Source organism: Ammodytes marinus (genome assembly GCF_949987685.1).
Source record: "Ammodytes marinus genome assembly, chromosome: 2".
NCBI lineage: Eukaryota > Metazoa > Chordata > Actinopteri > Uranoscopiformes > Ammodytidae > Ammodytes > Ammodytes marinus.
In genome coordinates this window covers 20,129,292-20,142,930 of record NC_137231.1, presented here as the reverse complement: position 1 = coordinate 20,142,930, position 13,639 = coordinate 20,129,292, and the positions used below count along the sequence as shown (strand labels likewise).

At 39.2% G+C, this 13,639-nt stretch overlaps 1 protein-coding gene across 1 annotated transcript; it reads left to right on the top strand.

Moving 5' to 3' along the window:
• Window positions 1–41: 41 nt before the first annotated feature.
• ndc80 (NDC80 kinetochore complex component) lies at window positions 42–9,285 on the top strand. The gene is made up of 17 exons (XM_080046404.1): window positions 42–116; window positions 586–681; window positions 1,495–1,578; window positions 2,012–2,138; window positions 2,362–2,534; window positions 2,696–2,795; window positions 2,915–3,004; window positions 3,333–3,426; window positions 3,868–3,968; window positions 4,289–4,433; window positions 4,712–4,917; window positions 7,027–7,176; window positions 7,305–7,394; window positions 7,646–7,738; window positions 8,025–8,155; window positions 8,311–8,413; window positions 8,875–9,285. Exons 1-17 carry the CDS (start codon window positions 109–111, stop codon window positions 9,001–9,003), a joined length of 1,920 nt encoding a protein of 639 aa, XP_079902530.1. The 5' UTR covers window positions 42–108; the 3' UTR covers window positions 9,004–9,285.
• The last annotated feature ends 4,354 nt before the right edge of the window (window positions 9,286–13,639 follow it).

Sequence of the window (13,639 nt, the reverse complement as noted above, 5' to 3'; positions counted from 1 at the left end):
ACTACACGGCTCGCCGTAGTCTGGTATACAAACTTTTGGCGGGGGCCCGTTCGAAGCGGACGTTAGATTCTTTTTTGAAAACATTAGCTTTTTCCTCACCGACAAAACATGGAGCGGTACGTCTTAAAACCTACTTTAAGATTATTTGTTTGAATAATGATAAGAAGCAAACAACATTCAGACGAAATTTAATGGTATTGGAAACTGTGCTAAGATATCGCCCTTATTGTGGCTTAACATTAGCCGCAGCGAGATAACTCTTGTTACCGTTAATGTAGAGTAGAGGATGTTACCAAACGTAATCATAACTACTACTTACTAAAGATTTTTTTTATATTAAGCTGGGATATGATTTATTCTGCGTGTTGGGTTATTTTCAGTTATTTCACGCAGTGATCAAGAAACTGCATCGGTAATTTAGCTAAATTACTGCTTAAAAACAAACGCAGAGATGACGGGCTTTGTGTAAATGTTAGCTAGCCCATTTTCGCAGAAATAAGTAGATGTGTGAATTTTGTGGGACTGTATAAAACAGAGTGACGTTAAAAAAGTATACTTGTTTATTGTATGGTAAATTGTGTGCAGTGGAAGGATGAGTCGAGTGACTGGCAGACCATCGGATCTGCCTATGCGAGTGCAAGACAGCAATAGGATGAGCATGGCGTATACAACGCCCCAGAGGTTGGTTTAAAGATTGTTTTTTCTTTCTACATTCAGACATTATAGTTCAGTCAGAATAAATACATTTCCCATGTGCCATCAGTCCACTTATGTATTAGGCACATTTGCGGTTGTAGGCTAATAATAACATACTAGCAACCAGACCCACACAACAGTTACATGATTCCTGCTTGAGTAAATCAATAACACTTCTTTAAAGGTCCTTCTTTAAAGTTAATTGAAAATAACAATAAGTCGTTACTTGGTATTTAAATCTCTTCAATCACTTTCTCAAACGTCTCTAAAATGTTTCAAGACATAGGGCTACGATTTCGTATCTCTTTAACAATAATGATTTACAAATGCCTCTCGCACAACATCACACAGATCAGCATAATCTGAAAATCTAAAAATACTGAACTTTCCCTGCAGCAGGAACCCTGAATTAAAACCTTACACTTAATTCTCATATTCAAAGCTTAGTTTGGACTGCACATTGTAGAGTGTACAGTGTTGGGTATACTTTCATACTATTCCCTATAGGTGTAGTGACAGACACACAAAAATTGAGCACAGAGAGATCGGCTATATGAAACGCGCACATTATGTAAGTGATCACTGTATGAATAAAGAGCGATTTAACACTTATATTAAAATAAATAAACCGCTTACTTCACCTTTTTAATAAGAGCCTGAAAGTTTGGAATAATTTTGGCATGTGGTTGTCTGTATTTGTGAATGTGTGTGAGGATGAATGAAGAAAGGATTAATGTAGCTTGTTTAAATGTAAAAGTCAGGAAGTGCTGAGTAGAAGTAATTTTTCTTTCTTTACAGTAAACAGCCTTCATTTGGAAAGCTCAGCGTTTCCAAACCGCAGTCTGGGAACCCCGAAAGGCGGACCAGCTTCTTTGGTGGCCGGTATGTAAATAATATTTAATAAAATGACAAATGTGCATTAAGATCTGCATCACATAGAATTGAGAAAAACAACTCTAAAATACTTTAAACAAACAGTCAATATGCAGCAATGAAATGTAACAAGTACAATACGGTGGAAGTAACATTTAAAAAAAACAAGCTACTGGAATGTATAGTCTATACTCGTTATGTTACAACGTGTAGAAGGTAAACTCATTCACAGGATACATGTGGTAAAAATGTACTTAGATTATGAAAATAGTGTCTTTTGACTTTTGAATGACTGTCTGTTTTGCTCTCCTCTTCCATTACAATACCTCCACAGTGCAATTATTTACGTGCAAATGTAACTGGGAAAAACGCATACTTTTCTTTCCAATTAACAAAATGGATATTTGACGTTTTGGTGGTGTGTTTAATATTTTTCCATCAGCACTAGTGGAGCCAGCATGCCTCGCAACAGCCTCATGGCCGGGTTTCGAGCAACTGAGAAGATGAAAGACACCAGACCGCTGCATGACAAATCTTTTGTTCAGCAATGTATTAGACAGCTGAATGTGGTAAAGCACTTGATTTCTCCGTCTGTCATGTATATACACACACAAATATGTTTTTTTTTAACTTTTCTACACCCTTTATGTTCAATACATTAAACCCACTCTCTAGGATGTGACAATCACTTTGGTGCACCTTAGTGGTTGTATCCAAAAAAGTTTTTCTGTATTAGTGGCAGTGCAAAGGTCTATCCATCCAGCTTGACCTTGTCTCTTATATCTCCTGTAGTTCTTGACAGAGCAGGGTTACCCTGGCGCTTTGTCAGTCAAGATCCTCCAGTCTCCCCCTACCAAGGAGTTTGTGAAGATGTTTGAATTCATCTACCGCCAGCTAGACCCAACCTTTGAGATGCCAAACTCAAAAGTTGAGGAGGAGGTTCCAGCTATCCTGAAAGCCCTGGGGTAAATATTGTATTATTGTACGAGTATTTGTTTTCATTCATACAGAGAAAATAAATAAAGACTAATGTGTAAGTACCTTATTTGAGCCTCCATGTTGGCTCCTCTTCTGAAAGATTGTTGACTGTCTTTATCTTGATTTCTCTCCCTGTTTCTGGTTCAAGGTATCCATTTGTTCTCTCCAAGAGTTCAATGTATTCTGTTGGAGCTCCTCATACCTGGCCTCAGGCCCTTGGTGCTCTCATGTGGCTAATTGATAACAAGGTGAAAAGCAAATCTTTAAAGAATGTAACAAAAAAAAACGGCACAAAGAAATCCATTACCGGTATATAGTTTTTTTTTGTTGTTGTTAAAAGCAGCTTTGTGCTTATTCTTTGTGTCAGATGAACTGGAGTTCGGTTAATCAGGAGCGGCTGGGCACTGACTTCTGTGATGGTGGTGACTATATCGAGGAAGGGGATGAGTTTAATAAGGTACTTTGACTTCTTTAAACAGCAACCATGAGCCATAAACACTCTACTACTAAACAATGCATTTGTTGATGTGGATGTACTGTACATTTGTTGCTGGAATCAAATTTAAGATATTCTTGTTGCATGGCTACTAACTGTTTTTTCTTTATAGTGATGCTGCATATTATAAAGTCATTCAGGTGATCTCTGTCTGTATTGTTAACCAGAGTCAGTGTCCTCAGCAGAATTGAACATGATTACGGTTCCTCTTATTTTGTAACATGTATGGACTGTTGGTTTATCTTCTTTTCACTAATATACTGTCTTTCACTTCTGTGTTCCTGTGCAGCTCTGCCTAGACTCCACAGGGGAGACATACTTCAAGTTCATGCAGGGTGATGACACATTTGATGATGAGGAGGAAGAATTTGACATTAAACTTAGTAAGCACACCATATTCCTGTCAAATGAGCTTTTTTTTAAATAAATCATTTTCTATGTGTATTCCAGAATAATCTTAATTCACGTGTTTCTCTATCACTCTCTCTTTCTCTCTACATATATATATATATATATATATATATATATATACAGCTCTGGAAAAAATAAGAGACCACTCCAAATGTTAAGTGTCTCTCATTTTACTATTTATAGACATGTTTTTGAGTAAAATGAACATTTTGGTTCTATAATATAAACTACTGACAACATATCTACCAAATTCTAATACATTTTTTGCCATTAAGAGCATTTTCAATAAGTTATGTAGAGGTGAAGATTTAAGAAAAATCCAGACTGGTCTCTTAATTTTTTCGGAAGCTGTATATATTATATATACATTTTGATATTGGAAAATAATTGAAGACGTGCATTTGTCTTCACAGAGACGCTTTACAAGGTTGACGAAGCCCTGCTGGCCTCCACGGAGGAGAAGCATAGAATGCTCAGTGACCAAGTCCAACAACTGGAGAAGGAAAACCAGACGGTCAGAAGACTTTCATACTGACACTTGTACAAATTAGATAAATATATATATATTTTTAAACTTATCCGTTTTGCCATTCTTTTTAAGTAAAGTGAGTTCAAATGTACTGCATGTATTCTAAGTTGAAATGGTGAATACCTGAAAATGATCAAACAAACAATTTGTCTGAAAATGAAACAGAGATATGTTTGACTAAGGCGTGCAAAGGTGTTTTTAAGATTTAGCTGAAATATGTTGAGGCATTGGGCTCCAATATTGCACTCAATTTGAGTTGTGTCCGTATTAGGAAACATCTTAATTGTGTCATTTTCTGTGGATAGGACCGTCTTATGACCAAGAGAATGGAAAAGCTGCGCGTTCAGGCAGATCTGAAGAAACTCCAGACTTTTCGAAGCAGCCAGGACGTCTTTATAGCCAACCAGCAGGGCAAAGCGGCAGAACTGAACGATGAGCTGGAGACCACTGGTAAATATGGGCAATGAAGTGTAACCGCGGCAGTCATCACTGTGCACCATGTGACTGGAATTATTAATTAAGTTCTAAAAACATTTTAAATAAACATTACATTTTTAACATTTTCAGGTAAAAAGTAGCTCACCACGTTTGTTTAAATAAACTGTTATATCTTCAGGAAGATCATTAGGGCTTTTACGTCAGCTTTGAACATTTCTTATGAATCTGGAAAGAGGGTTGGATCTGATTTCACACACATCTTGGATTTTTTTTCTCATGTCTTTCTGCAGCCAGTCACCTGGAGACTCTTAAACATGAGCAAAGTGAACTGCAACTCCGCCTGCAGAACCAGAAGTATACCCCAGCTGACGTAGAGAAGATCAACAGAGAGAAGACGGAACTCCAGCAGACCATCTCCGGTCTAAGCAAGTCTCTGGGAGATGCTGAACAACTCAAGTGGAATGAGGAGATCGCTCTGGCCAAAATTAAAGAGAAGGTATGGTTTCTGCATCTAGTATGTATGAGGGGTGGGTGGTATACCGGTGTCGTCACCGGTGGGACGTCGCACCATGATATGGATTTCTCGATAGCGGCATGACGTCATAAACAGTCACGCATTTTGGTTAAGCGCAGCTCACTCATTTTGCACAGAGTAGGGGTGTGAACTTTTACAACATTTTTCATGTACACATTTAACCGTTTCATATGGGGGGGAGGGTGTCGTCTTTTTTTTTTTTTGCCGATGCTGTCAAAGTGACAGTGTGCAGTTGAGAGAGAAACAGAGAGAGGCAGAGATATCTTTATTTCATAATTTTGCTTTTTGACTTCGAAGTGATCATAACTCCTAGTGATGATCTGTTTGTAGTCCCGCTGACGGTTCAGCCTATCGGCTGTTTGACACGGAGATGAAAACTAAAGTGAAATTAAAAATCATGTAACCAAACACAATTAATGTTGTGTTAGTCATTTTCCAAACATGAGAAAAAAAGGTTTTCGTTTATTGATTTTTCCTAAACAGTTATGATTTACTAACCGTTTACCTGTGTACACGTGCACACCCCTAGCACAGAGTGTACGTCTGACAGTGAAGAGCTACAGAGACGCCTGTGCTGCTTCAGTGCAGCAGCTGAGGTTAATTTCTAACACACTAGCCTAACGCGCCCCACACACATCCTACCTCTACTGCGCGTCTACCTCGCGTCTGCGTCTGACTTTTGGTCACAGACTGTGAAATCAACGTAGAGCGAGCACACATCCAACCTCAGACGCACTGCTGAGGCGCGTCGGAGGCACGTCTGCAGCGACGCTCCCCTTCACCTCAGGAGGCTCGCCTATTTTTTTCTGAGAGCAGCGCGTCTCTGTGCTTTAACTGATAGAGAAATACTCTGCTGACAGTCATACCAGCAGCATTCACTCTAGTTACACGTTTACCCGGTGTGTTTATTTCAAAATAAAACATCCCTCAGTCGTATACGCAAATAATCCCTTTATTTCACGATTTAATTGTGCAATCAAAATCCGAGGGATTTAAAACCTAATTTTCAATTAGTTCTGGCATTTCATTTTTGGATAAATGACACATATAGAGATCCAATATAGTGAAGAAATAAAAAAGATCATGATGAGCGCAACAGTTTTCCGTTGCTCTATCTGTGTCTACGGCCTTCTTCTTCCCCGACCACACCCCCCTCTCTCTCTCCCGTATAAATCAGTAAAGTGATTTTTGAAATACTCTGCTGAGAGTCATATTGACTTCATACTGGCAGCTTTCGCTGTAGTTTCACCATTTCCTGGTGTGTCCCCTTCGAAATAAAACTTCCAACAAGCGAAAATATGGCTAAAAAAAATGGCAATGGGGCGCACGGATTACTGTCCAGACTCAATATAAATCATATGCATCATAGATGACATGAAAGAACTTCATTTTTAATGGGAATTATCTATGAAAACTCTATGTAGAAAGATAGGGCTTTTAGAAGCAGCGCTGCAGCAGCAGCTGCTGAGACGTTGCATGTGTGTCCGAGAAAAGTCAGAGAGAGGCAGCAGTAAGGTAACGCGACGCGCTCCAGAGGTAGACGCAGGATGTGTGTGGGGCGCGTAATGGTGTTAAATCTATTGGTAAGAGACTTGTCGGTGTTCGCTCACACGTAGACGAGTATCCCGGGGATCATTTCTATCTCCGAGCCGCAGCCTGTCCAGCTGTGTTCAGAATGTATGAAACTTCCATTTCTCTTTTGGAAAATTATACTGAGGCAATTTTATTACCAACATATAAAATGTATTTATATAACGAGATAGGCCAGGGAACTTACTCCCAAAATAGGCTAACATGCTACACAAAAAAAGTAATACCTTCACCGTTATATACATAAGAAATACTGTGATTAAAAAATATTTAGGTCATATCGACCAACCCTAGTATGAATGCAAAGAGGAGCAACAATATAACCATTTGGTTTGAACATTGTTTGTGTTTAAAAAGAAAAAAAAATGTTCACTAAGCATTTGCAGTAGGTGTAGATTGCTAATCATCTGTTGGAATACATTTTGACTTGTTTTCTCCTTTCCCCTCCTGTGTCTGTCCTGTTGTTTCCTTCCATCCCAGACGGAGTTGAGGCAAACCGAGTACCACAAGCTGGCACGTAAACTGAAGCTGATCCCACTGTCCGCAGAGAACGCCTGTGGTCACGATTTTGAGATCAGGCCGTTTGAATGTGGAGCTGGCAGCATGGTTCAGCATAAAACGCAGACACAGGTACCAGCTAATAATCCCGTTTACTCACAAACATTTGAATCTGTATAAGAGCGGACATTCATTTATTGAGTGTGGTGATAGATTTTGCTATCCTGTGTTCTTGTTCTGACCTATGCTTTGTGACGTAGATGCTCCTGAGAAAGCTGGTCGGTGATGTGGAGGAGGAGACCAGTCGATTAACCAACATGAAACTCAGTCTGGAGGAATCTTGTGAACAGGTGACACAATTGTTATTAATTTGCACTACTTACCCTTTTGCCTTGTACTGACAGACGCTATTACCAAAGTGCATCTGTGCAAAAAACATTTGTACATTGTTATTGTTCGAGAAGCTGCATGACCAAAATCTGTCACAGCTCAGATCTTGTGAACATCTAATGTTTAGAAGTTTTAGTTTTACATGTGAGTCTGGTTTCTAGTGTGACATTAGTAACGGTTGTGTGTGTTTTTTTTTTTGTCTTCGTCTTAGGTCAATTCTAACATCATGGACAAGTCCAATGACCTGAAGCAGATGAGAGAGCAGATTCGAAAGCTCGATGAACGGTTGGATTCTGACATGCAGGTATAGCCCATGTAGATCAGTTTGCTTGTGTGGGTTTTTACTACATGCACCAGATGGCATCTACCGAATGGCACAAATGGAGCAGACCTAACTGAATGCAGACTATATATATATATATATATGTATATATATATATATATATATTGGTAGTGTCAGTTAATTTCTGACCTATTTGTCTATTGAGCTGAAATCTCGAATAAGATCACATTTTAACCTGTTAGTGACATTGAGAAAATGCTTGATACAAGTACTAAAAATAGTTCCCTATGTGTTTGTGTCTGTACAGGAGCTGGCCCGTGAGGAAAAAGACTGGGAAGATGAGTTTGAGAATGTGGAGAACCATCGTAAGCTTCTCGAGAAGAAGGTTAATTATGGTTACGACGAGGCTGTGCAACAACTGACGGCTGCACAGCAGGAGTGAGGAACCATTATTATTTACTACCGTTTCAACTTAATAGCTCTGCCTTATTTATTCACATTTTTCGAAACAAAGTGCATGAGGTGACCTTTTACGTTCTCTCCAAACAATATAATAATGCTTAAAAAAGCCGTTGTATTTGTCTCTTCTTCAGATACCACCTTGTGCTGCAGGAGACCAATGAGGAGAGACGAACAGTAGCCAACAACCTGGCATCTGTATTTACCACAGCCACTAACCACTTGTCAGACACAGAGGTAACTTACTTTTTTACAAGTCTGAATATGTCCCTCCTAGTTTTAGGAAGAATCTATATTTTGGGCATTCTTCAGAGAAAGAAAAAGGGGAAAATTTACTCAGTCTAGGTATACACAGACTTCTCCTAACACAAAGTATGAATCTGTTGTAGCAATCAGAACAGTATTATGTATCAATGAAGTAGAAAAAGCAATTTTTTTCCCAAGCACAAACATGGCTTAAGCCATCATTGACTCAATTACTTGAGGTTTCCATGCAGAAAATATTTCATTGTTTAAAATACATGAAATAAACATGGCTAGGTTAATCCAAAGATATATAATGTATTTTAGTGCTTTTCTAAGCATGCATGGCCTGGTAGCAACATTATTATTATCACGGTATATCTAGCTGTATTTATATGATTCTAGTACATTGTGGGTAATATAACCTGTTTGCTTCTGTGGTTCTTCTACAACAGAAGTTTCAGGAGGACATGTATAACAGAGTTCACCGTATCCTCTCCAAGTCTGGAGAAGAGGAAGATGCTGCCGTACAGGAGCTGCAGGACATTTTGAAGAGCTTCAAGTCCAAAGCAAACCGCTCATAAAGAGGAACAAAGTATATTCACTCAAATCATTAGTGTTCTTAATCTGACCGTGATAAAATCCTCCTTTCTGTTAATCTAAGGTTATAATTCATACACTTTTTCAAAACTGTTTAATGTGCTTTTGCCCTCACAGATGCATTGTAAATAGCTTGGTGATGTTGGAGTTTTTTTGATGTCTGTCCTTTTGTGGTTTTTCCATATTTCCCTGTGCTTGTGTCTGTTTTGTGTAATTTAAAAAAAAAGAGTAAGTTTTGTTATTAATAAAGTTTTTCACCACTTTCACTTTCAACAATGAAATCCATTTTAGTCAGTCAATTCTTTCAAAATGTGTTTGTTGCACTTTGAGCTACACCAGTCCTTCCTCGCTGCAGTCACATTGTACCTTAATAGACAGCCTTGTTGTCCCAAAGCCACTAGAAGGCAGCATACACCACTGGTTGCTATAACTCTGTTCAGGTTGCTTGTTTGACGCTAGAAGCGTAACAATGACCTTTCTATTTAGGTTTTTGTCAAATTTAGCATTTCTTGTTCCTTAATGTAGGAAGGATTGACTAACAAATAACAGCATTAACAACCTCCATATTTAATTTTTTTGTGATCAACTTTTTATTTTGTACAATCAATGATCATTGTTAACAGTTCCCTGGTTTGTATGAGTATAATGTAACTTTCAAGAGCCTTAGACAAGGTACTTGCATTTGCAGCATTGGTGATAACTATTTCACAGCCAACACACCTAAAAGTAAAAGCCTTCTCTTAGAATTGATAGCATTCATTTAAGAGTCATTTAAAGGTAAAACATTGGGCAAATTAGGAATACTGGTTCCAATACCCTTTGATGGAACGTGAGACATTAGATAAAAAATGATTTGCATATTCTTGTCAGCTTTTGAATACATTTCAAATGAGCAGCCTTTTATTGATCTATTCCCACTATTGTTACTCTAAAATCCCAATAGGCTGTGAGTTACAGTATGTTTATAGCTCTGTTACATTTATGAATTTGACTTCAGTTTGATAATGGTTTCGGCGAACACTTATTTTATCAAAAGAATTGTGCACATAGTTCCCATTTGTGTCAGTCTGATTTATCCTATTTTTTACTGATCACATTAGAGGATTAAAGTTTCACTTATCAGCCAAAACCCATAAAACTCTGGCAGGAGCATTTACTGCAAATCATTTGGCCGAGACAAAGTTGGCAATGAGGACACAAACAGGAAGTCGAGTAAGTCTCTCCACAATGCTTTCTTCATGTCGGGGTCCATAGCGCTCTTCATTGTACCTGTTTCCAATGAACTAAGCATGTTGGCCTGCAGGGTTGGTTTTTCTATTTCATTTATATACAATCCAGAGATTTGATCCAAATAACCTTTGGCAATCTGTGTACAATCCAAACCAGGATTGTGGTTCACTCTAGAATAGCTTGTGAAGAAAAATCTCTTTGTAACCCCACTACATAATCAGCCCTGATCCAGCGTTTGCCAAACTGTCTTGTGAAACATTATGCTGTATTCACAGACCCAAAGGATCTCTCCAAAAAAGAGATGTCTGTTTTCTGAATTCAGATGCTCTCGTTGGACACGGTGGTGTTGATTTATGATGAAAAGTTCATCTTTCTCCGATTCACACATGTTGTTCCACTTTACCGGCGCCCTGCACCCAAACACTGTTTTTATTTATCTCTTGTTTGTGTATTTTTTCTAGTTTTCTCGTAAGTGTACATGACATGATCTATCAAACATAGACAGATCATTTTGTTCCAGCACTATCTTAAAGTCAGACCTTCAGGAAGTGTCCTTAAAGATTTTTGATTCGTCACCTTGCAGCCTTTTTTTCCCTAAGACACTTGGTGTATTCCCTTTGCATCTGGCCAAGGAGTTGTTGCTCATATCCCTTTTGAAAAGCATCATTGAAGTTGCTGTACAATTAGAAAAAAATTCAATTAAGCAATGGTTTGTTTACACAATGCTTAAGCTTAAGGGCTTAATCAACTACCCGTTTAATTGATTAGTCAGACAGAAATTGTCAACTGTAAGGATAATCAATTGATTGTTCAGGCAATTTTTCAAGCAAAATTACCAAACATTCACATGTCTCAGTCTGAGGTTTAACCCTTCGGATTGGACATTGTGTCAATACAGTTAATATGAAGATGTTTTGAGGGGGATGTTTGAAACTGGTCAGTGCAGCAAGCGTGAGAGAAATGTTTTGGCAGATGTTATGAGGTGATGGCAAGGGCCTCCGCATAGAGAGGGAATGAAAATGTGATGGATAACTTCCGTCATTAGAAAAGGCAACCCCTGTGTGTGTGTGTGTGTGTGTGTGTGTGTGTGTGTGTGTGTGTGTGTGTGTGTGTGTGTGTGTGTGTGTGTGTGTGTGTGTGTGTGTGAGTGAGAGTGGTTGTTTGTGTGTGTGTGTGCAGGAAGTTGAAGGAAAGGAGAAGTTGGTACCATGTGTACAGAGACTTACAAGAACGTAACAGGACAGACCTTGGTGTGTTTATCAGATCCCTTACAGACAGACAGGTGGCATCCATACAAGTTATTGTATTAGACTTAAGACTGTGTGTCTTGCATGTGTGGGGAAATTAATATCATGATGTGTGTATCTTTGTCCCCCCTTGAGGCTTTTGCATGGTGGCTTAAATGTGTGTGTGTCCACCTGCAGGACTTAGCGTGCGTTTATTCTTAAAAAACCTTTGTTTGTATCAGTTTTTATTTTCGTGTTTTTTGCCCATTTATATGCTTCCTTACACGTTATGTTGTTATTGTGTAGTGTGTGTGTTCCCCCTGTGTTGCTTGTGGCCCTTGGCCTGTGTGGACCTGTTATTATCACGGATCAGTGCGTTCAAAGACATGCACCATGAATTTTTAATACATTGTACGCTACTGCTCTCACATAGGGGACATCAATGTGACCTGGCTGGGGGGCAGGAGCCTAGGTGGTGTGTGTGTGTGTGTGTGTGTGTGTGTGTGTGTGTGTGTGTGTGTGTGTGTGTGTGTGTGTGTGTGTGTGTGTGTGTGTGTTTCTCTCTCTGTCTCTCTCTCTCTCTCTGTCTATCTCTCTCTCTCATGGGGCTTTTCGTAGAGGGGAGATGTTAGGTGGAAGGTTACGTGACGGTGTGGATGTTTCGTGTGCAAACGAGACAGAGACTCTTGGGTGCCAACAAAAACCTAAAAAGCCAAGATTAGAAAAGGTTATTTTCTTCCCTGCTCCTTGACCTTGAGTTGCAGGCTTTCAGCAGCTAATCTGTCACACCAGAGACATTCGGAGTAGGTGGAGCAGTGAGGTGTTAATGTGGAGTCTTCACCCATCCGCCACTAGAATAATCTGTTCTACAGATGTGGGAAATTGGGGCATAGAGAGAGAAAAGGGGGAAGATGAGGAGAGAAGGCGAGCTCTGTCTTATAATTTCCCCCACTGTTTTTCTTTCTCTCGGCTCCCTGTCAAAACACCATTGTCTAGCTGAAATCTGTCTCCCTTAGACCTACATGAGTACTTCTGGCATTTGGATGTTCTGTTCCACAACTAATTGTCTCCAGATTTTTGAAGACTAAATCCACTTCAGCTCTGTCTGAGCGTGGCGCAAACACACACAGAAATAATGCAACTGTTGTAATAGGATTCAGTTTTTGAAGAACTCTACTGCTACTACTGTGTCTTGTTGCACAGGATTGTTGACATTTCCAATTCAGCGCGGCCATTTATAATCGCTGAGTTTTTGGTTAAGCTCAGTCTATCCTTTGTCTGCTGGAGAATGAGCAACATTTGTGTGTCCGCATAGAGTATGAAATGTATTAGAGATGTGTACTTACAGTCAGACATACTTTCTGTAAGTACTCATCAAAATAGAACATATTGTAGATCAGACAGCGCATGCAACTTTACATTGTCATGGCCATGTCAGCTCAACCCTTGTTATGGCAGAGTGTCTGTAACAAGAGTATATAAGGAAACATCATTTTTTTTTCATACTATTCATCTGTGCAGCAACCAGCACCTGGATGGAAGGACGGACATGTGTCTTTCTATCAGATCTACTTCATATTAATGTTTAGATGTGCATCAATAGCATCATTTGTCTAGTTTTCACAGGTCATTTTGTGTCGGCCATGTGCCTTTGATTCTCAGAACTTGTAAAAAAGTATCATTTGAAAGTTGCATGTGGTTATCTCCTAGATTTGACTCGACATGCAGTTTGACAAACCAATTGTGACCCATTTTCACCTCCATGGACATGCTGTTTTTGTCGGTCCATAGTCATTCCTTCTCAGCTTGTTATAAAAACGTACTTATCTCCGCCACGTCAACTTGCATCTGGATTCCGTACTCTTCCACCGACAGATCTAGAGTAGTGATACAGCATTCACTCAACACAGTCAGCTGCCCAGGGCTCACAATCGCTAATTCATCCATTCAAGGGGCACTCCAATGATTTTACACATAGTGATCAGTTTACTCATTGTGGGGTCTATGACTCAGCCTGTGCATGTCTCATGTTGCTCTTTGTCAAGGCTTTGTCAAATCTGAGAAAATAATGTATCACAGTTATGTCATCAGGGTTAACCTAGGCTCAGGTTGAGAGGCTACAAATGTCATACTTACATAATAATTACAAACTGGGCTGTGGGGT